Source organism: Acipenser ruthenus, chromosome 4, assembly GCF_902713425.1.
Source record: "Acipenser ruthenus chromosome 4, fAciRut3.2 maternal haplotype, whole genome shotgun sequence".
Taxonomy (NCBI): Eukaryota; Metazoa; Chordata; class Actinopteri; order Acipenseriformes; family Acipenseridae; genus Acipenser; species Acipenser ruthenus.
In genome coordinates, this window is record NC_081192.1 from 98,782,108 (window position 1) to 98,804,421 (window position 22,314).

The 22,314-nt window shown below is 42.1% G+C and overlaps 1 protein-coding gene across 1 annotated transcript in view; it reads right to left on the reverse strand.

The window, feature by feature from the left end:
• LOC117400109 (hypoxanthine-guanine phosphoribosyltransferase-like) overlaps positions 1 to 22,314 on the reverse strand; it is a 29,192-nt gene that overhangs the window by 2,209 nt on the left and 4,669 nt on the right. Inside the window, exons 2-3 of the mRNA XM_059023449.1 lie at positions 22,111 to 22,294; positions 2,265 to 2,345 (exon numbers count right to left, since the gene is read on the reverse strand). Of these exons, the coding sequence (XP_058879432.1) occupies positions 2,265 to 2,345; positions 22,111 to 22,294 (265 nt within the window). The remainder of the gene's footprint in view (positions 1 to 2,264; positions 2,346 to 22,110; positions 22,295 to 22,314) is intronic.

Consider the following 22,314-nt stretch of genomic DNA (forward strand, 5'->3'; position numbering starts at 1 on the left):
TTGTGTCAGCCAGCCAATCAGATTACAGTTTACATTACTGGTGCATGCATACATTTTGGGGGCAGCAGTGTGGAGTAGTGGTTAGGGCTCTGGACTCTTGACCGGAGGGTCGTGGGTTCAATCCCTGGTAGGGGACACTGCTGCTGTACCCTTGAGCAAGGTACTTTACCTAGATTGCTCCAGTAAAAACCCAACTGTATAAATGGATAATAGTATGTAAAAATAATGTGATATCTTGTAACAATTGTAAGTCGCCCTGGATAAGGGCATCTGCTAAGAAATAAATAATAATAATAATAATACATTGCAGACAAACCTCCTGATATCCCCAGATGAAGATGCTCTCAATAACTTAAATATTGTCTTAACCAAGTTTTATTACAACATAATAAGTGGCTCAGAGGCTCATGTGCATAGAGGATTGACATACTTGCATTTTATCCCTGTCTCCAGGAAGTCTGTGCTGTTGTTAACTTTAAACATTCCTGTCTGACAACTGACCTTGTTATTCATTAAGAGTCCTCACTTCGGACCGGGAACTGATTAATTACTATGTAAATTATTTGACCTAATACTGTACAAACCCAAGTTATGACCTGAAGCTTTTATATATAGGTTTTATACAAATCAGAAAAAAAGGTTAACGTTCACAACAAAAATGTTATAATAACCATATTTTATTTGTCTCTTATTACTGAAATGATTTTGTTATTTTTTGGTACAAAGTATTTGTCTTTCATGTCATTACCAAAAACTTCAGTGTCTGCAGTTTTCTTGGCTCAGAGTATATTTGGACAGACCCACCAAGCCTAGCCAAGACTACTGCAATGCCCAATCCTGACCTAGCATTAAACCCACTACCGATCACTTCAAAGATTTAGGATGGGTCAGAACTGATGCTTGAATCAGAGCTCTGTGATAATCTGCAGGGGGGGAGTCAACCCTTATAGCTTCAGATACTATTAATATTTCACTCCAGAGGATCCAAGCATGTTCCGGACTCTGATTAAGTTACAGTCTTCCATGCGCTAGTCACATTCACAAGGTTCTCTGCACGTCTTCAGAAAACACTTGAATTGTACAGGAAAACAAAGCTGTCAGAAACATCTCTTTATACTGCAAAACTGGTTCTACAGTATGGGGGTAGGGGGTCATAGCTTCCATCTGTCCCTTAATCCCATTTCACTAGCACTTCATCAGGGTAGAACACAAACAGCACTGTTAATTAACAATGGCTCCCGATTAAAGTGCTGTAATTATTATTTCTTGAGAACAACTACTTCATATTAAAAAAATCAGCTGTTACTTTCTGTATTTGATTCAATTAAGGCAGTCCACAGTATTGCTTGTTTTTCTTTACTTTTGTCTTCTCATACCATTAGATAAGCTAATCAAAGACCACTGAACCCTTCACCAACCCTTGGCCACCCAGCCAGTTATATGCTTGGCTGCTCATCTCTGGAGTTCTTCACCTCCTGACATTCTCATGACTGCTTCTGTTACTGAACTAAACTGCACTCTGAAGACTGACTTGTCTGGATCTGCATATCTTTTCACAATCTGCTACAGTTTGGCAGTGTTTCTAATTCGTCATTGCAGAGCACTTCATAGTGTTGGGTTTCAAGGGACTTCAATGCATGCTTGAAAACAATAATAAAACAGCCAGGCATGAGTGCGTTTCTTTATATCACAGCATTGTTATTGTTATTTTTTTTTTAATACACAGTTATTCTGCCTTGATACAAGGGAAGTTATGCTGAGTTCTTAGCACAGTTATCTGCACCTGTACCTTTAAAAGTGCAAACCTCAACTTGTAACAGCCTTTGGAAATGCCTTTACCAATACCTGGAAGAAGTGCACTGAAAGGACATAATCTGATGGGCGATGCCAAAAGTTTTTCATTCACATTTGTTTTACATGTACATTTTAAGATTTATTTTAATATCTGACCATAACAGTGCTGCGGTTTGCATTAACAACAGCTATGAAAATATAACCTGTGTTTTTTTCCTTTGGAGACTTCTCCAGATGAATGAAAGTACATAACAGGAAGGATTTATGACGTTGTTTTGTTAGCTTCAATCCACTGTAACATTGACATTCGGATATAGGATTGTTGGGTTAAACATTGCCTTGGGCTGGTTTCACAGACCCTGATTAGCACTAATCCTGTACTGCTGTGCCTTAATTTATTTAAGGTTAGCCAAGAGTAGTAGGTAGTGCTAGTGTGTGAAACCAGCTGTGTGAAGTTCAGAATTAAACACTAACACAAGTGTATATACCTTGCCTGTCGGAATGGAAAGATTCCCACGTCCTATTATCTGCATATCCTCTGTTGAATGATTCTATAACAGAAGCAAAAGAAAATACATGCAATCAATGCTGGTGTCTTCACAGGTTAAATAAACAGTGGAGGGAGTCTTTTTTATGCTGTATTTTAGAAAGCTAACAAAAATATGAGTCTATTATCAAAACAAGCAAAACCTATGCATGTTTTTCCTTAAGTTATTTATTCATGTTTGTACATAGTAATCTGACTACTCAAAAGTCACCACAGATAAGCCTTGTCAGTAGCAACACAGATATGTCACAACAAAAGAAAATAACACATCTCTTAATCATCCTGTATCTAAGAACCTTTGGAGGACATTGATCAATTAGTCCATAATGGACATGCAGTTCAAGGTCTGTTATAACAGAAATGTTCTGACTAAAGTCTGTTTAGAAAATAACAATACAAAGCAACTGCCATAAAAAGCAAAGCCTAAAAAGTGTAGAGAACCCTAACAAATCTATTAATATCTTAAACAGTCTCATAGTGGAAAAGACAGCGTGTTCACGCAAAAACTATTTAAAAATTTCATTAAAAACATTTGCTAAATCGTTGCATATTAACTCATTCAGCACCAAGCTAAAGCTTATTGCCACTCTTAACACTATTTAGAAACTTGACACTCTTAACACTCTTGATATTTTGCTAAAAAAAAAAAAAAAAAAAAACACACAACAACAACTGGGCAACACTGCAGTTCATTTCAGTGCATTTTGAAAATGTTAATACTGCAGATTGAAGCAGCAGCCTTGCTGTGGTAATGACTTTACATTTCAGAGCCAAAAGTCGTATCTCCTTATCTGTTCAAACAAAGCATAACACACTGAAAACAGGGTTACTCAGCATTTCAGAGGCTTCAGCTATTTACAACCACAAAAAGAGTGTACAGCTGACCTGCAGACAACAATAGCCAAAAGAGACAGGTATAGTCTGTGTCACAGGGAGATAACAGCACAAGTTGTCTTTGTTTTTATAAAGCGTTAAAAGCAACACGACTCCATTTATACATTCATTCTTTACTTCATGATTGTCAGTTTGTTGAATGTGTAAGTTCATGTTTACATTTCCATTAACTTTGCTCATGGTTTAAAAATATGTATGGATGCATTTTTTTTAAGTCAATCTATACAATACATGTTTTTTTTGTTTTCTCCTTTTTCAGCTGTTCATGACATAAAATCCTGCCTTCTGATTTCCAGTAATTCTGTTGAATGATGTCTGGAAATAAATACAACAAACGCTTTTTGTTTGGCACATAGCACTATCAAACAAACTGAAGTGCAACAGCAAACTGCTGTCAGACCACCATGGAGCCTGTGACAGGTTGAATACAACCACTTCAATATTAAGTATAATACTCACTGAAAATTTTTCTCTTATCTTAAGCATGCTATAGTTGTTTTCTACTACACCCTTAAACTCAAGAAAGATCCCAGAAAGTGGTTCTATGTTAAGTCTGGTTAGCACTTTGTTGGAGGACATGGGGGGGGGGGGGTCATGTGCCACATTAGTGATTGTAGCTCAGTAGGTGTCACTCCTTCCTCTGAGCCAGATCTCAGCCAATGCCAATTACCCATTATCAGGGGGTGCTGTGCTGCAGGAGTTTTCCTCAAGGATTTGCCTGTTTGGCTCCATCCATTTTGCCCTCTACCATGACAAGCTTCCCAGTCTCTGCCAATATAAAGCATCCCCATAGCATGATGCTGCCACCACCATGCTTCACAGTAGGGATGGTGTTACCTGGGTGATGTGCTGTGTTGGGTTTGCGCCAGACATAACACTTTACATTTAGGCCAAATAGTTCAATTTGTGTAATTGGACCACATCTTTTGCCACATCTTTTCAATCTCCCACATGCCTGTTTGCAAATTCCAAGCAGGATTTTGCATGGGCATTTTTTCAGAAATCGCTTCCTTCTTGCCACTCTTCCATACAGGCCAGATTTGTGGAGTACCTGAGCTATTGTTGACACATGGACAGTTTCTTCCATCTCAGCCATGGAACGCTGTAGGTCTTTCAGAGTTGTCATTGGCCTCTTGCTGGCTTCTCTGACCAATGCCCTTCTTACCCGGCTGCTCAGTTTGGGAGGACGGCCTGCTCTAAGCAGATTCTGGGTGGTGTCATATACCTTCCACTTCTTAATGATCGACTTGGCTGTGCTCCAAGGGATATTCAATGCCTTTGAAATATTTTTACACCCCTCCCCTGATCTGTACCTTTCCACAACTTTATCTCGGAGTTGTTTTGAAAGCTCATTGGTCTTCATGGTAGTATCTTTGCTTTGAATGCACTACCCAACTGTGGGACCTTACAGAGACAGGTGTATTTAATCTGAAATCATGTGAACCACATTTATTGCACACAGATGGACTCCATTTAACTTATTGTGTGAATTCTGAAGGCAATTGGTTGCACCTTAGCTTATTTAGGAGTGCCATAGCAAAGGGGGTAAACACTTATCTAATGAAGATTTTTCAGGTTTTTATTTTTAATTGATTTGTTTTTTCACTCCCCCATTTTTTTCACATATTTAAAGTGTTAGTAGGTTGTGTAAATCAAAGGAAAAAAAATCCAATTTAAATGCATCAAGATTTCAAGTTGTAATACAACAAACTGTGAAAATGTCCAAGGGGGGGGGGTGAATACTTACTATAAGCACTGTAATGTTTTAGAACATAGCTGTGAATGCTCTAGCTTTTTCATGGCTAGCCTGAAGGCTAAGCATATGATAACCATATTTGTATTACTGTATTGAAGTACTAATGCTGTTAAACCTGCAAAGGCGCAGGATCGCCCAGATTGCTTATTACTTGGGATTTACAGGGGTCTGCGCAACTACAACTGCTCTGATTCATTAAAACATCAAATTAAATGAGTCTGTGTGATTTTGTTGATTATTAAAAAGTTGTCTGGACATATAGCTCGCCCAGTGCACGAACAAAACCACTTACAGGAGTTTAAAACATCTCTGTCCTCCTTAAACGTCTCCCCTGAGTTTAAGAGTGTGCTCAGTTGTGTATATATATATATATATATATATATATATATATATATATATATATATATATATATATATATATATATATATATATATACATACAACTATATATATATAAATAAAAAGAAGAATGTGTGGATTCTGACAACAGGGAGATAACATCACGAGTTGTCTTTAAAACTAGACTGCTTGACCCTCCACTGTAAGTGAGCAGTAGCTGAAGGGGGGGTGTAAACTGGCAGGTGCAGGCACAGATGCTGCAGAGGCTGCACTGGTGAGCCTGTGGAAAAGCAGTTTGAATCAGTTTAACTAGACAATGTGAATAAATGCCACAAAGGAATAAACAATAATACAACAATACATTAACTCAGTCCAGTAATGCATTAACTCAGGGTTGGCGCACATTCTAATATAAGACTACATGTTTGTACACTCTAAACAATAGTGGCTACAATGAAAACGTGGCACTGGATCAGGATTGTAAGGAAATTTGAGTCCATATAAATATTTGGGATGTATGGTACTTTCAATGGAGAGATATTGAGCACAGAGTTTAGGTGGGGGTATTTTGGAATGTTTGACTAGATTGAGAGCAAATATGACCATTTATGGGCATTTGTGTAGGGGGTTTTAAAGCTCTGCTCTGCTTGATTGCATGGGGGGATGGGAGAATCTCAGAGAATCTACAGATGCAATGGAATGTGTGTGAGGCTTGGAGACTTGCCACGTACAGGTATAGTGAGGAGGGGTCATAAATGACATCATTAAAAGGGTGTGTTTTGGAATCTACAAAACTGAAGTGAATGCATTGTGTGGTGCTCAGTTCTACCAATCTCTCTGTGGCCCAGAGTGACGCGACTCTGTACAATAGTTCTATTCTTGTATTACAGCAATAAACATATTTTTGACTTTCACTAATATTGTTTTTCAGTTTTCATCAATTTTTCCTTACAGGATCTTTGGTGTAGGATTAATAGTGTACTATTTACATCAACTTATATCCACTGATATATATTGAGTAGCTATAGTACTTCAGAGTCACTCAGATGCTGCCTCTGCTGTAAAAGCTCTCAAGTGAATGATATGAAACAACAACTGAACTACAAGTTCCCTCAGCTGCCTGAACATATATCCACATGATGTTTCCTTTAGCTTAAACAATTAGACAGGGAAAAGGGTCGTGCTGATATGAGTAAAGACAAATAGATCCAGCACAACAAAAAGCTAGGGATCAGAGCAGCTATTCTGTGTAAGTGGAAACATAGCAGCTCATTTTCAAAGAGTTTATTCTAGTCTTTTATTAAATGCCTCTTTTGTAAATTCCTCATTAAAGGGTTACAGAACACCCTGCAGTTTTTAAAGAAACGCATTACTTTCCTTTGCTGCTCCCTGTGTTCACCACATCCTAGCAATGGATTTTTATATGCAATCAAGATTTTTACATTGTTATTCACACATCATGGATCATAAATCACAAGTGGAATACTTTTTAAAAAATATCTCAGGTCCCCGAGTGGCTCACCTATTCTTGACTGTCATAAAGTCAGTAAAGTGCAGGTGTGTGCCCTGGCTGTGCAAAGTCACGGGTCTTCACTGGGGATTCTGGATGGAGGGTCGCATTAATTCTGGAGCTCCAGCAGGTTAGGAAGGCAAAACCATCAGGGGCTGTTTCTCCTCATCGCCCTACAGTGGACCCTACTGGCCAGGTGCCTGGTGAGCTCAAGCATACACATGTAGGGCTTGCCTTTGTCCTCCAGAGGCTGGGAGTTTGCTGGTATCTGCTTTCCAGTTCCTGGGGGTATAAAAAGGAAACTGGCTTGGTGGGATCGGGAGACGCCCACTGAATCTTCAGTTCTCCTGATCTGGGGAATTGCTGTGGTGAGCGAACATCATTTTGGGTACTCGAGGTGGCTTCAAAACAGGAACACTAAACCAAAAACAATGGTCTGCTTCTGAAGGGCAACTGTCTAAAGCAGAGCACTACTAAAAGCAGTAACCTGTAGAAAAAGGAGAAGATGAAAGTTCCTCTGGTTGTGGAATAGGTGTACCTGTTCTTCTAAGCTACTGTAGCTCTTATATAGCACCTCTCACTGCTGTACTGAGACAGATTCCATGACTGTGACGCTTAGCCCTTAGGATGGAAAGCAGGTCAGAGGAATCATCAAATGGGATGTTGAGAATTAACAACTCACAACTCTGGTAAGCAGAGGCAAGACTTTTTTAAGATTTTGAAATTGGGGCAAAACCACTGTGGAAAATATTCAGCAGTATCAACTTAAGTGGACAGCTATTTCAGCAAGTTTGATGCAATAAAAGCTATACATGGCATTTTTTAAAAACAATGTCCTTGGTTATTCGGCAGCACAGCACACCTCATCCGGACTGTGTATTGTGCACCTCCACTGGTCCAGTCAGTCTGTAAAGATCTTTTTCTGAGAAATCAGTATGCCTCAATATGCCTTTTTGGAGTATTCTGCGACATGGACATTATTTTTAAAACATCAAATGCAGGCAGAGAAATATCCTAATGATTTCTTCAGATACATAATTGTTTTTGAGATCAGACCACAAGTTTTCTGAAAATAGGGCTCATTACCCCTGTGATTTAGCAGCTAGCATCAAATGAAACTGGTCTAGGCTGCTATGATTTCAGTCACCATTTGAGCCTTAAAATGAGTCTAAAAGAAACCCCAGATACCTCTTACTGTTGATATGCCTTTGTAAAAAGAGATTAAAGTGAGTATTAGTAATATACCCTCATAAGGGTTAAAGGGTTTATATTTCTGCAGCTGGGGCCTGCTAGTGCTATTCCTGTATTTAATTCATTTCAGACTTCACATTATATGACATGTAAACTGTCTCCCATTGACTTTCATTAGGAGTCCCAATTCATATTTCCTATGAACTCAGAGTGGAAAAAACTGGACCTTAAAATAGCACCAAAGTATTTTTCATGTAACAGCAAAACTGGTGGACGTGTAAAGATCTGTCACGTGCGCCAACTTACAGTAAATCATGTCAGTGTTAATATGTCACAAGGTATCTTTAATCAAGTCAATACGCTAGGAAAGTATTACGCTACCACAGGGTCATCTCCATGGTGATGGTTTTACACAGTCCCTGTTAGCTGCCAAACACCATTGACATAATTAAAAATAGCACACCCGAAATAATACAAGTCTTTTCACTTGATGCCATCGGTGTTGAAGCAAAAAGGGCTCAGTTTAAGAAACAAAAAAATCAATTTTAAAGCAGGATAAACTGAAAAAAATGTGTTTTTCTACACTTCAAACTATCAAATATCCTCTAGGGCAGGGTTTTCCAGCCAGTGGGTCACAGACTGCTTCTAAGTGGGTCGCAAAGCCCAGTTTCCCAAAATAATGAATATTACTGTTCAAGCATTTTTCCCCGATCTCAACATCAACATTAATGCTTTTTTTCTTTTTTTTTAACCATATGTCATTTGACTCCAGTAAACCAAAATAGCGTGCTTGCAAAATAATGAGTACCGCCAATCAAATACCATTTTACACTGAGAATGAGGTGGCTGGAAATGACGTTGAGTGCAAGAAAGTGAGTGCTTTTGCAACTGTTAAGACTCGAGGAACGCGACGATCTGGAATGGTAAAAGAGGTAAAAAGCAAAAGGTGTGAGGAATAGTCAAGAAGTAAAGTTAAAGTGTATCTAAAACAAAATAAAATAAAAATGATTACAATTAATTAGATTAGTGAATTAAAAAAAAAAAACGCATTGGGCCTGACTAAGAAGCTGCATCACCATGAAATTCAGTGACAGGGCCAGCAGAAACCGAAGGCACAGGGAAAATAAAAATAAAGAGTGGTGGGCCTAAACGTAAATACGACAAATCTTATCTTCAGTTGGGCTTCACTTATATCAGATCTGAAACTCAACCCAAACCGCAGTGTGTCATTTGCTGTGAAGTGCTTGCCAATGAAAGCACAAAACCGTCAAAACTCAAGAGGCATCAACAAACGCTACCCCTGGGTGATGAAGGTAAGCCTTTGGCTTACTTTGAAAGGAAATTGAAGCAGATACAAAACACAAACAAAATATGGTTAGCTGCACTTCTACTGGATCTCAGAGTGACAGCTTCCTTTCAAGTTTTGCCGAAATGTTCGGAGAATCTGCTGCCAGGAAACTTAAGTGTATCACAAATGATACTGTGAACAAGTTGTTTGTCATTCAAACAGACGAGTCGACAGATGTAGCTGACTGTGCAGTTTTGCTTGTGTATGTACTTTACTGCTGCAATGGTGACTTACAGGAGGATTTGCTGTTGAGTGCAGAACTCCCCACAAAAACAACAGCTGAGGAGATTTTCCAAGTTCCAAACACTTGTATGATAGAAAATGCATTGGAATGGAAGAACTGTGTGGGAATTGCTACCGACGTTGCTGCCGCTGAGAGGGGCAGAAAGTCAGGGGTTGTTCAGCCAAGAGCCGCTACTCTGGGGGCACATTCCATGCAGTCTTATTAAGGCAGTGGGTACAGGACTATTACACTTCTAAAGCAAGAAATACACTGTTAAAGATGATACAGATACTGTTGTGATTTTCATAGACCATAAAGTTACATTCTGTATCACTGTCTCTTTACTTATTCCTAAAGGGTATCGTACTCTGGGCAAGGCAATGACTTGTGTCGTACAATACTTTAGTACACCGGAAGAATATGGGAACATTTGTAATAAAGGTTACTAGCATGTGTCACTATCCCATAACAACACACACCCTGTAACGCTATACAGTATTGCTTCATTTGGTAACTGATACAGTACACCTATTAAAAAACAAAAAAGGTATCTATTAATGCTCTATTTTATTCCAAATAGGAATCTAGAAAGTACCATTTGTTGTTTTGTATGTTTATACATGTGGTAGGACATCCTCTTGTGGTTATAGAGGGTCATCTCGCTTATTCTGCTTGTAACCTGTGTGAGGCAGTGCAAAGCACAGTCGAGTGGGTTTGATCACAGAGGGGTCGTCCTAGCACACGCATAACCATATTATAAATCACGACTTCTAAACAAAACTAAATCTCAACACTTAAACATGACATGCTGTATCATCATTTTAAACAAACGATCATTGATCTGGGATGTTGTTGAATATAAATACTTTGCAAGATGAATCTCTTTGTAAAATAAGAAGTGTTCTGAACGGCTGTTGTTTTCAATGGAAGGTGACTTATAATAGCCTGAACAACTCTTTGACAAAAGAACAAACATGCCATTCTTAAATTTAACAACATCTTGAATCAATGGCTAAAACTAACAGCACTCACATTTCAACATATGGATTTGCTTGGTGACCCAGTTAAACTTCCACTAACTAATATTTGTTTTAATAAAAAAGATATTTTGCCAGGACATTTCAGTACTTTAAATTAATAGTGTCAGTGATACTGACTTATGTTATACTACTTGCTCAGTCCATTTTCAATTACTTGCAGGTGTGTTTACTATTAATGCTGTAAATAATTAAACCTGGCTTTTTTTAAAAATATAAAACTAATGCCTTGTTCTTATTTAAACTTTCTATTTGAATTTCAAGTTAGTAAGCATTTATTTATGAAAATTAGGGGGTTTGTTCTAATGATCTAAACAGTTAAGAAATACAGATGTAAATAATGCTACCATTTAACCCTATATTAAATAAAATTGGCAGCAGGACTTTTTTTAATAGTCTGGCACAATTTACATTATGGTAGTGAAACCAGACAGAAGAGATTATTTTATTTTTCCTTTGGCCCTTTTATGTATAACAGCCCCCAGGTGTGTAATGTGACTAGCCGGATATGTACAGTATATTTATAATTTGTTTTAACCTGTTTTGTGTTTCCCAAAAAATACACTTGACCAATTTTAAAATAAACAAACAAAAGTTTATAAGAAAAGACCTACAAGTCTACAACAATTACAAATGCTTATCTGTACAAAACAATACATAAGAAATAGCCTTCACCTCTTATAAAGAGGCTTCAGCCTACCAACACTGCTGAGCTGCCACCCTGCAGCCCTCTGCTGATAATAACTGGGTATTACTGCAGACTCAGGTCAATAAAGAGGTCTAAGTTGAGGCCATTTAAAAAATCTGCCACTGCTGAGATCATTAAAGTAAAAAAATAAAGAGCCCTAAACAAACTCCACCAAAACATATAACGATTCTGTTATATATTATTTTCCTGGTGCTCTTTTAAAATAATCAGGAAATTGGGCACCCTTCTGGCTCACCAGGTAAAGGCATGACCGCATGGTGTGCGAGGCGAGTCATACAGTTAGGGGAGCGCAGTTTCACATCTTGGCTGTGTAAAGTTGCTGTTGCCCGCTGGGGATTTTCACAGGGAGCATCACTGGCTCTGCTCTGTTCCTGTGGGTTAGAAAGGCTTAATTGTTAGGGACTGTGGCAATGTGCCCCGCCTCTGTGTGCAATTATGTGTTGTATGTTGCGTGTGTAAATGTTGGTGTATAGTCATTGGTACACGGGATATAAACGGGTCTGTGTTTCACGTGTATTTAAAAAGTGTATATTTGTATTTAGGCACGGGATTGCACATCACGCACGTGCATTTAAAATATAATATGTGAACACGGGGTTTCACGTAATGAATTCACGTGCTGGGATTCAAGTGAGTAATTAATTAGTAATTGAATCCCAGCACAACAGTATAAATAGATGCACGTTTAGTCACTCGTGGTTGGTGTTCGGTGAGTGGAGAACGGGAGAGAGAGAAGGAGAAAGTAAAAGAAAGCAAAAGCGTAAAGATAAGTGTTTTCACTCACCGTGTTTGTTCGTCCCTGTTTGTTAGTGTCTGTCCGTTTTGTTTGTCTTTTTATTTTGGCGTGTAGTGCCGTGTCCCGTGTTTTTGTGTTTCAAACCTTTTATTTTCTGTGCTGTTTTATTAAATGCTGAGCGAAACCATTCGCTCAGCTCCACCAAACTCCAAGTCTCTGTCTGTTTACTCCCTGCTTCTGGTCTGACGCCACCCACTCCGGCCGTCTTTGTGACACGTGGTGTCCTGCGTGGGATCGACAGCGCCTCCAGGACTCAGGCCAGAGCAGGAACCGCAGTTTTGGATTTAAAAAAAAAAAAATAATAAAATAAAAAAAAAAAAAAATGGCAGAAGACGCCATCAAAGTGCGGGACTGGATGCTGGAAAATGCTGGGCTGGAGGCCCAGTCTATACCAGTAGTCGTCCAGTTCCTGCAGTTTATGGACAGGGAACGATGGGAGGCTTATGCGAGGGAACAGACCGTAAGCACCTGGGAGGAAGGTGTGGGGTTGGTCCTCAGCTACCTGGAAGCAGTTATAAGTGGAACAGCAGCCCAGGTAGCAGGTCCACCAGCAGAGGAAGAATGCCTGCTGTCCCCGTCTCCACCAGCAGAGGAAGAATGCCTGCTGGTTTTGCCTCCACAGCCCAAGCGGGAGGAGCCTGAGCGTCCATAGCCCAAGCGGGAGGAGCCCGAACGTCCTACGCCTGAGTGGGAGGAGCCCGAACGTCCTACGCCTGAGTGGGAGGAGCCCGAACGTCCTACGCCTGAGTGGGAGGAGCCCGAACGTCCTACGCCTGAGTGGGGGGAGCCCGAACGTCCACAGCCCAAAAGGGAGGAGTCGGTGCGTCCACAGCCCAACAGGGAGGAGTCGGTGCGTCCACAGCCCAACAGGGAGGAGTCGGGGCGTCCACAGCCCAAAAGGGAGGAGTCGGTGCGTCCACAGCCCGAAGAGAGGGAAGTCGGGGCTTCCACAGCCCTAGGACCCAAGCTGCCAGCAGAGGGTGAATACCTGCTGGTCCCACCTCCACCAGCAGAGGGTGAATGCCTGCTGGTTCCACCTCCACCGCAGTGGGAGGACTGCTTGCCCCTCCCACCTCCACCAGCAGAGGGTGAATACCTGCTGGTTCCACCTCCACCGCAGTGGGAGGACTGCTGGCCCCTCCCACCTCCACCAGCAGAGGGTGAATACCTGCTGGTTCCACCACCGCCAGGAGCAGAGGAGCTGGAGCTGCCTCTGCCTCCACCACCGCCAGGAGCAGAGGAGCTGGAGCTGCCTCTGCCTCCACCACCGCCAGGAGCAGAGGAGCTGGAGCTACCTCTGCCTCCACCACCGCCAGGAGCAGAGGAGCTGGAGCTGCCTCTGCCTCCGCCACCGCCCGGAGCAGAGGAGCAGGAGCTGCCTCTGCTGCCCGTACCTCCGCAGGGAGTACGGTGGCCGGAGCCCCAGAAAGGGGAGCTGCCGGCCACGAAGAAGGGGGAGGAGGTCTGGAGACCACCAACCCCAGCAGCAGTTTCGCTGCCGGAGATCGTGGGGGAGGTCAGGAGACCTGCTCCCACTGCAGCAGTTTCGCTGCCGGAGATCGTGGGGGAGGTCCGGAGACCTGCTCCCACTGCAGCTTCTTTGCTGCTGGAAGTACTGTGGTCGGAGCCCCACCAAGGGGAGCTACCGGCTACGAAGGAAGGGGTAGAGGTCAGGAGACCAGCATCCCCCGCAGCAATTTCGCTGCAAGCATGGACCAGCAGGCTGTCAGCCGTGCCACTACCGGCAGGGGTGCTGACAGCATTGCCAGCCATGGGCCCACTGAAGCCTCCCTTCCCAGCCCGAGACTTTGGCCTGGACTGCTGGATTTTTAAGGGGGGAGGTGGCCGTTGAGGCCATGTGTGCTGCGCACAAGGGGGGGTATATGTGGCAATGTGCCCCGCCTCTGTGTGCAATTATGTGTTGTATGTTGCGTGTGTAAATGTTGGTGTATAGTCATTGGTACACGGGATATAAACGGGTCTGTGTTTCACGTGTATTTAAAAAGTGTATATTTGTATTTAGGCACGGGATTGCACATCACGCACGTGCATTTAAAATATAATATGTGAACACGGGGTTTCACGTAATGAATTCACGTGCTGGGATTCAAGTGAGTAATTAATTAGTAATTGAATCCCAGCACAACAGTATAAATAGATGCACGTTTAGTCACTCGTGGTTGGTGTTCGGTGAGTGGAGAACGGGAGAGAGAGAAGGAGAAAGTAAAAGAAAGCAAAAGCAAGCAAAAGCGTAAAGATAAGTGTTTTCACTCACCGTGTTTGTTCGTCCTTGTTTGTTAGTGTCTGTCCGTTTTGTTTGTCTTTTTATTTTGGCGTGTAGTGCCGTGTCCCGTGTTTTTGTGTTTCAAACCTTTTATTTTCTGTGCTGTTTTATTAAATGCTGAGCGAAACCATTCGCTCAGCTCCACCAAACTCCAAGTCTCTGTCTGTTTACTCCCTGCTTCTGGTCTGACGCCACCCACTCCGGCCGTCTTTGTGACAGGGACCAAGAGACTCCATCGCGCTACAGCGGCCTTTCTGACCAGGCTTTACAGGGAAGAGTCACATCAATGACTAACTTTTCTATTTATAGCGACTGCTCCTGTATATGAATCCCCCAGCACAGCAATCAAGCAGGATCCAACAGCTGAGGCATGCATTACGTGCTTCACATTGGCTGCTCACCAATGTGAAGCCACTAACAATAAACATGCTTCAGTGTTCCTAAAACAAACGGTATACAAACAATATACATATCTATACAACAGAACTGAATACTCCAGGGTTAGCTTACTTCTGTATAGGGCATTTTTGTCCAACCCCTGTATTTATTTAAAGATGTTTGCACAGGATTGATCTGCTAAAATGCCTAATATTTTTGCCTAATATGTTCCACCCTCATTCATTGGGCCAGGGAAGCAAAGTATCCTATAAATTAGATTTGACAGGTCCAGCAGTCCAGTAGGTTGATCTATAGTGGAGTTGAGCAAAGCATTCCATAGTTTAACATCTCATGTAAAAATACTTTCAACAGTGCAATGTCCTCCTTGATTTCTAGGAGTCTACCTTTCAAGTAGTGACTAAAGCTAGCCCTTGTGTAAGAAATGTATGGAGATAAATATGGAAGGATGGGCAATAAAAAAAAAATAAATCACTTGTTATCCTAGCAATAGCAGAAACTCCATTCTTCATCACCTGTGAAGGCCTGGGTTTGAATCCAGAACAGGCCACCTGCAGTGGTCTTCAGTCCACATCATAAAACCTCTGTAGAGTTCAGGAATACCACTCAAATTCAAAAGAGAGACAGCACTGAATGACAAGGGGTGGTCAGGTCAGGACTGCAGTGCCCAAGCAGAGCTGTGAGGGGAAGCCAAGTTCCATCTGCGCTAAGCAACACTGCGTCTCCGCATTTCTAAGGGAGGGATTTTTCATTGCCTTGTGAAAACATATTTTTTCAAGTTTTCTGCAATCCGTTATTAGAAGTCCAGCTGATGCAAATGAGTTGAGCATTCTGTACAATATGAAGCGCATAACGTGAGAGAGAGAGTTTGCTATTCAAAACAAGGATGTGCTGCGATGCTCCATGACACTAAACATGCATTCCCATAGAGCCTTTTCAAAGAAGACAGGACCAATGTGACAGAGACTGGAATTTGACATGCAAGATAGACGATGGGTACTGAAAACAAAGGCTGGCTTTATCCAATAAAAACAGCAGCAGGTGTGTACTGTCTGTGGCACAGGCTACTATATTTCCCCATTCAGACAAGTTCATCTTAATAGTAACTGGCTGGCACCCCACTGTGAACAGCTGGCCTGTACTTATTTGAATTATTGAAATATAATGCTATCCTCTAAAATCTCACACTACAATCTGTTATTCTAATATACTGTACACATTTGTTTCAATAAATGTAATCTTATTCTCAAGCATATAAAGCAAACAAAGGTTTTATCTAAAGCTCTGCTTTTAAAGTCTATGAATAAATCTGTTAGAGACAAGAGTCCCTTACACGTGTAATAGCCCCCAAGCGTGCAATGTGACTAGCCGGATAGGTATGCTATATTTATAGTTTGTTTTAACCTGTTTTGTGTTTCCTAATGAATTAAAATGTATATTCTCAAACCTGAAAATGAGAAACAACTGCAAAATGTTTTCAATAAATAAAAAAACAACATTAATAAAACATTAAATAAACAGAAGACAGCTGCATGGGTCTGTATGAAAAGCAGAATGTGTGGCTTGCACTGTATTTCCTTCCTGAAAGGACAAGTACACTGCTGTGTATAGGAAAACACATTATTTGCCTATTGTTTAAAAAACCCTTGAGCTAAATGCCTAGAAAATACAGAAAAATGGGAAGGGAGGGGAGGGGGTCATCAGTAATCAACTTCAAATTTTAAATCTCTTTTGAGTTGACTAGCCGACGCCAAAAGTGTCAGTCAGCCTCAGAAACTGGACACTTCAATTTCACAGCAACAGCAGCAGCAACATTGTAATGTTTTTGTGTGTTTAAAGTTCATACTAGCAGTGAATTAGCAATGTCAATATTTGAATTATATTCAGCTGTTTGAATTGAAGCAGAAAGTTTAAATTCAAACAGCTGAAATCTGCTATTGGCTGAAGGAGGCAGCATGAGAAACCAGGAACTGCACATGTATTTGTTTTAAACTGTAGCTTTGCAAAAAAATAATATGGTAATAATATGGTAATTAGAAAATATAACTTCTTAACAAGACTTTATAAATTAAGCAAGAAGGAAGGAATGTCCAGATGAGATTGGATCCCAGGAGTCCAGAGAGTGAGCTGCAATAACAAGTTAACATCATCGACATCAATGACATAACTACAGAGGTGGGGCTTTGCAAAGGCAAGGTATCAACACAGCACCATGTTATATTACAACCTCTGCCAATTACAGTACACAGACATTTTTTTAAGTCACAATTATTTTAAAGGAACAGTAACTGGTACAGGAGGAAGTATGTTCCTATTTTACAGAGATTAAGTTTGTGTAATAAAACTTTAATCTTACAATTTTTTTTTTTACATTTATAAAAGGTTATACTTACTGTCAATTTTTTTTTTTTTTTTAAAGCAAGGGCTAAATGAGATTAGCCTTTGTTCTTGAACCTGCTCAGTTTAACCTAATGCATTGCAACTTCTTAGAAAACTGACCGCTTATCAAAGGCAATGAAAAGGTTAAAGTAAAAACCTAAATCCCTGTTTTTTTTTTTTTTTTTTTATAAATTTAGTCGTTGCCAATTATTATTATTATTTTTTCCCAATTTAGAATGGCCAATTATTTTTTAAGCTCAGCTCACCGCTACCACCCCTGTGCTGACTAGGGAGGGCGAAGCTGAACACACACTGTCCTCCGAAGCGTGTGCCGTTAGCCGACCGCTTTTTTTCACACTGTGGACTCACCATGTATCCACCCAAGAGCTACAGCGTCGGAGGAAAACACAGCTCTCGGGCAGCTTACAGGCAAGCCCGCAGGCGCCGGGCCAGACTACAGGGGTCGCTGGTGCGCGGTGAGCCGAGGACACCCTGGCCGACCTAATCCTCCCTCCCCCGGGCGACGCTCGGCCAATTGTGCGCCGCCCCCTGGGAGCTCCCGTCCACGGTCGGCTGTGGAATAGCCTGGACTCGAACTCGCGACGTCCAGACTATAGAGCGCATCCTGCACTCCATGTGGAGTGCCTTTACTGGATGCGCCACTCGGGAGCTCCCTAAATCCCTGTTTTTAATATAAAAACGGGAGTTCTTGAAACTGATTGCAAAGGGGAGAAAACTTACATTATAAGCCATTAAGCCATAAACTGTGTTTAAAAGTCACTTTCTAAACACAATTCACAGTGAAACATGTGAAAGCACTGATCGAAAGTTATCTTCAGATCCCAAAGCTACACCACCACCCTTATCTGTATAAAATGAACAGGCTGAATAAAAATGTGTTGCAGCTGGACTGGATGACCAAAGACAAGAGCTGTCAGCCAAGGCTACAAAGGAAGCTGTAGCACTCAGACTCTCATCACAGCATGAGAATTTCCTGAAGTCTCATCAGTTGTAAACATTTGTGAAATAAAAAGTCAATGATGCAAGTGATCTTTCCTGTTTAAAAATCAGTAATACCACAGTGAACAGACTTATTTAGTTTTTAGTTCAGTTTTTAACTGCCTGTTTTTTGTTATTTCTAATAGATTGCATTGTAGTTTGGCAGCCAGAAGTAAATAAAGGTTGAAAGCACCAGCAGTGTAATCAGCGATACAATGTTTATACAAGGGATAATATACACCATGCACATCTCCCCAGCACATCTCCCCATGCACATCTCCCCAGCACATCTCCTCATACACATCTCCCCAGCACATCTCCTCATGCACATCTCCCCAGCACATCTCCCCATGCACATCTCCCCAGCACATCTCCCCATGCACATCTCCCCAGCACATCTCCCCATGCACATCTCCCCAGCACATCTCCCCAGCACATCTCCCCATGCACATCTCCCCATGCACATCTCCCCAGCACATCTCCCCAGCACATCTCCCCATGCACATCTCCCCAGCACATCTCCCCAGCACATCTCCCCATGCACATCTCCCCATGCACATCTCCCCAGCACATCTCCCCAGCACATCTCCCCATGCACATCTCCCCATGCACATCTCCCCATGCACATCTCCCCATGCACATCTCCCCAGCACATCTCCCCATGCACATCTCCCCATGCACATCTCCTCATGCACATCTCCCCATGCACATCTCCCCATGCACATCTCCCCATGCACATCTCCCCAGCACATCTCCCCATGCACATCTCCCCATGCACATCTCCTCATGCACATCTCCCCATGCACATCTCCCCATGCACATCTCCCCAGCACATCTCCCCATGCACATCTCCCCATGCACATCTCCCCAGCACATCTCCCCATGCACATCTCCCCAGCACATCTCCCCATGCACATCTCCCCAGCACATCTCCCCAGCACATCTCCCCATGCACATCTCCCCATGCACATCTCCCCAGCACATCTCCCCATGCACATCTCCCCATGCACATCTCCCCATGCACATCTCCCCATGCACATCTCCCCATGCACATCTCCCCAGCACATCTCCCCATGCACATCTCCTCATGCACATCTCCCCATGCACATCTCCCCAGCACATCTCCCCATGCACATCTCCCCATGCACATCTCCCCAGCACATCTCCCCATGCACATCTCCCCAGCACATCTCCCCAGCACATCTCCCCATGCACATCTCCCCAGCACATCTCCCCATGCACATCTCCCCATGCACATCTCCCCAGCACATCTCCCCATGCACATCTCCCCAGCACATCTCCCCATGCACATCTCCCCAGCACATCTCTCCATGCACATCTCCCCATGCACATCTCCCCTGCACATCTCCCCAGCACATCTCCCCATGCACATCTCCCCAGCACATCTCCCCATGCACATCTCCCCATGCACATCTCCCCATGCACATCTCCCCAGCACATCTCCCCAGCACATCTCCCCATGCACATCTCCCCATGCACATCTCCCCAGCACATCTCCCCATGCACATCTCCCCATGCACATCTCCCCATGCACATCTCCCCAGCACATCTCCCCAGCACATCTCCCCATGCACATCTCCCCATGCACATCTCCCCATGCACATATGGAATATTTCATTTCTTTACTTCCATTGTGTGTGAATTTCTGAAGTGGGGTGATTTTAGAGATGATCGTCTAGAGTGTGCAACTTTTTATTTTAATTTATTTATTTCATTTATTTATTTATTTTTTAATCTGCCACTCGGCTACTGTAGTAAGTTTTCCATAATTTTCTGATTTAACCATTTACTGCCTTGGGCATGTCCCCATACCTATTTTCTCAATGTCAAATATATTGGACAAAGGTTATAACACTGTGTATACACACACTGTTTGTACGGTATAATGTATGAACTGCCTTGGGTTACATCTTTTGTAGAATGCACACGTCTTGAATAAGATGCATCTTTTGTAGACTACCTAACAGAAACTACCATTATACTACACTGAAACGTGTTTCCTTCATAAACTACGCACCTTGTACTGTGTATAGCATGCAACCTGAATCTAACACACACACACACACTATACAGTGCCTATAGAAAGTCTACACCCCCTTGAACTTTTTTCACATTTTGTTGTGTCAGTGCCTCCGTTTTTCATGCATTTAAATGAGGATTTTTTCCCACTTATCTACACATAATACTCCACACTTAAGGGGAAAAAAGTTTTTTTTATTGAGAAAAAGATTTTATATTAAAAATACAAAATTGAAAGATCATAATTGGATAAGTCTCCACCCCCCTGAGTTAATACTTGGTGGAAGCACCTTTGGCAGCAATTACAGCTGTGAGTCTATTGGGATAGGTCTCTACCAACTTTGCACACCTAGATTTGGCAATATTTGACCATTCTTCTTTACAAAACTGTTAAAGCTCTGTCAAGTTCCTTGGGGAGCGCTGATGGACAGCAATCTTCAAGTAATGCCACACATTTTTGATTGGATTTAGGTTGGGGCTCTGACTGAGCCACTCAAGGACATTTGCCTTTTTGTTCCTTAGCCACTCCAGTGTAGATTTGGCTGTGTACTTTGGGTCGTTGTCATGCTAAAAGGTGAACTTCCGTCCCAGCTTCAGCTTTCTTGCAGAGGGCAGCAGGTTTTCCTCAAGGACTTCACTGTACTTTGCTCCATTCATTTTCCCTTCTATCCTGACAAGTGCCCCAGTCCCTGCCGATGAGAAACATCCCCATAACATGATGCTGCCACCACCATGCTTCATAGTAGGGATGGTGTTCTTTGGGTGATGCGCTGTGTTCAGTTTGTGCCAAACATAACGCTTTGAATTTAGGCCAAAAAGTTCAATTTTAGTTTCGTCAGACAACAAAACTTTTTGCCACATGGCTACAGAATCTCCTGAGTGTTTTATGCATACTTCAAAACGCGATTCAAGGTGGTCTTTTTGTAAAATACAGGCCAAACTTGTGGAGTGCTTAGGATATTGTTGTCACATGCACACTTTGACCAGTCTTGGCCATAAAAGCCTGTAGCTCTTGCCAAAGTTGCCATTGGTCTCTTGGTAGCCTCTCTGATCAGTCTCCTTCTTGCTCGGTCATCCAGTTTGGAGGGACGGCCTGATCTAGGCAGGGTCTTGGTGGTGCCATACACCTTCCACTTCTTAATAATCGTCTTGACTGTGCTCCAAGGATATTCAAGGGCTTTGATATTTTTTTATACCCATCCCCTGATCTGTGCCTTTCAACAACTTTGTCCCGGAGCTCTTTTGAAAGCTCCTTGGTGCTCATGGTTGAGTCTTTGCTTTGAAATGCACTACCCAGCAGTGGGAACCTACAGGAACTGCTGAATTTATCCTGAAATCATGTGAATCACTACAATTTAACACAGGTGGAGGCTACTTAACTTGGTGTGTGATTTTGAAGGCGATTGGTTACACCTGAGCTAATTTAGGATTGCTATTACAAGGGGGGTGGACACTTATCCAACCAAGCTATTTCAGTTTTTATTTTTAATTAATTTTCTACAAATTTCTAGAATATTTTATTCACTTGGAAGTTGTGGGGTAGGATGTGTAGATCAATGAAAAAAAACTATTTTAATGCATTTTAATTCCAGGCTATAAGGCAACAAAAGGTGACAATTTTGAAAGGGGGTGTAGACTTTCTATAGGCACTTTATGCGGTCAGTTACATCACAAGCAGATCCACACATTCATGTCAAAGGGGGTGAGGGATGTCACAAGCCAGAATCTCTGATACAGTGCATGAGCAAACATAAGAAACACAACTGCAACCACAATTTCTGGAACAGCATTCCTCAAGAAACAGCAAATGAAACTTGGCATGAAGAGAGCCGATTGGTGGCCACAGGGGATGTGATATTTGTACTTACACAATAGCTCTTTAGCCTGATGAAATCCACTCTCATGGGAATGGATCTGTTGGAGTTCCGGCTGAGGACTTTAATGTACTTCACGAGGTCCACGCAGAACGTGTACCCTCCCTTCAGCACACACAGGACCACCATATGGTGATCCCCAATGTCATCCATGATGTTCCTGGCCAGCCTTTCAGTCCTTTGAAAAAGAAAACCACA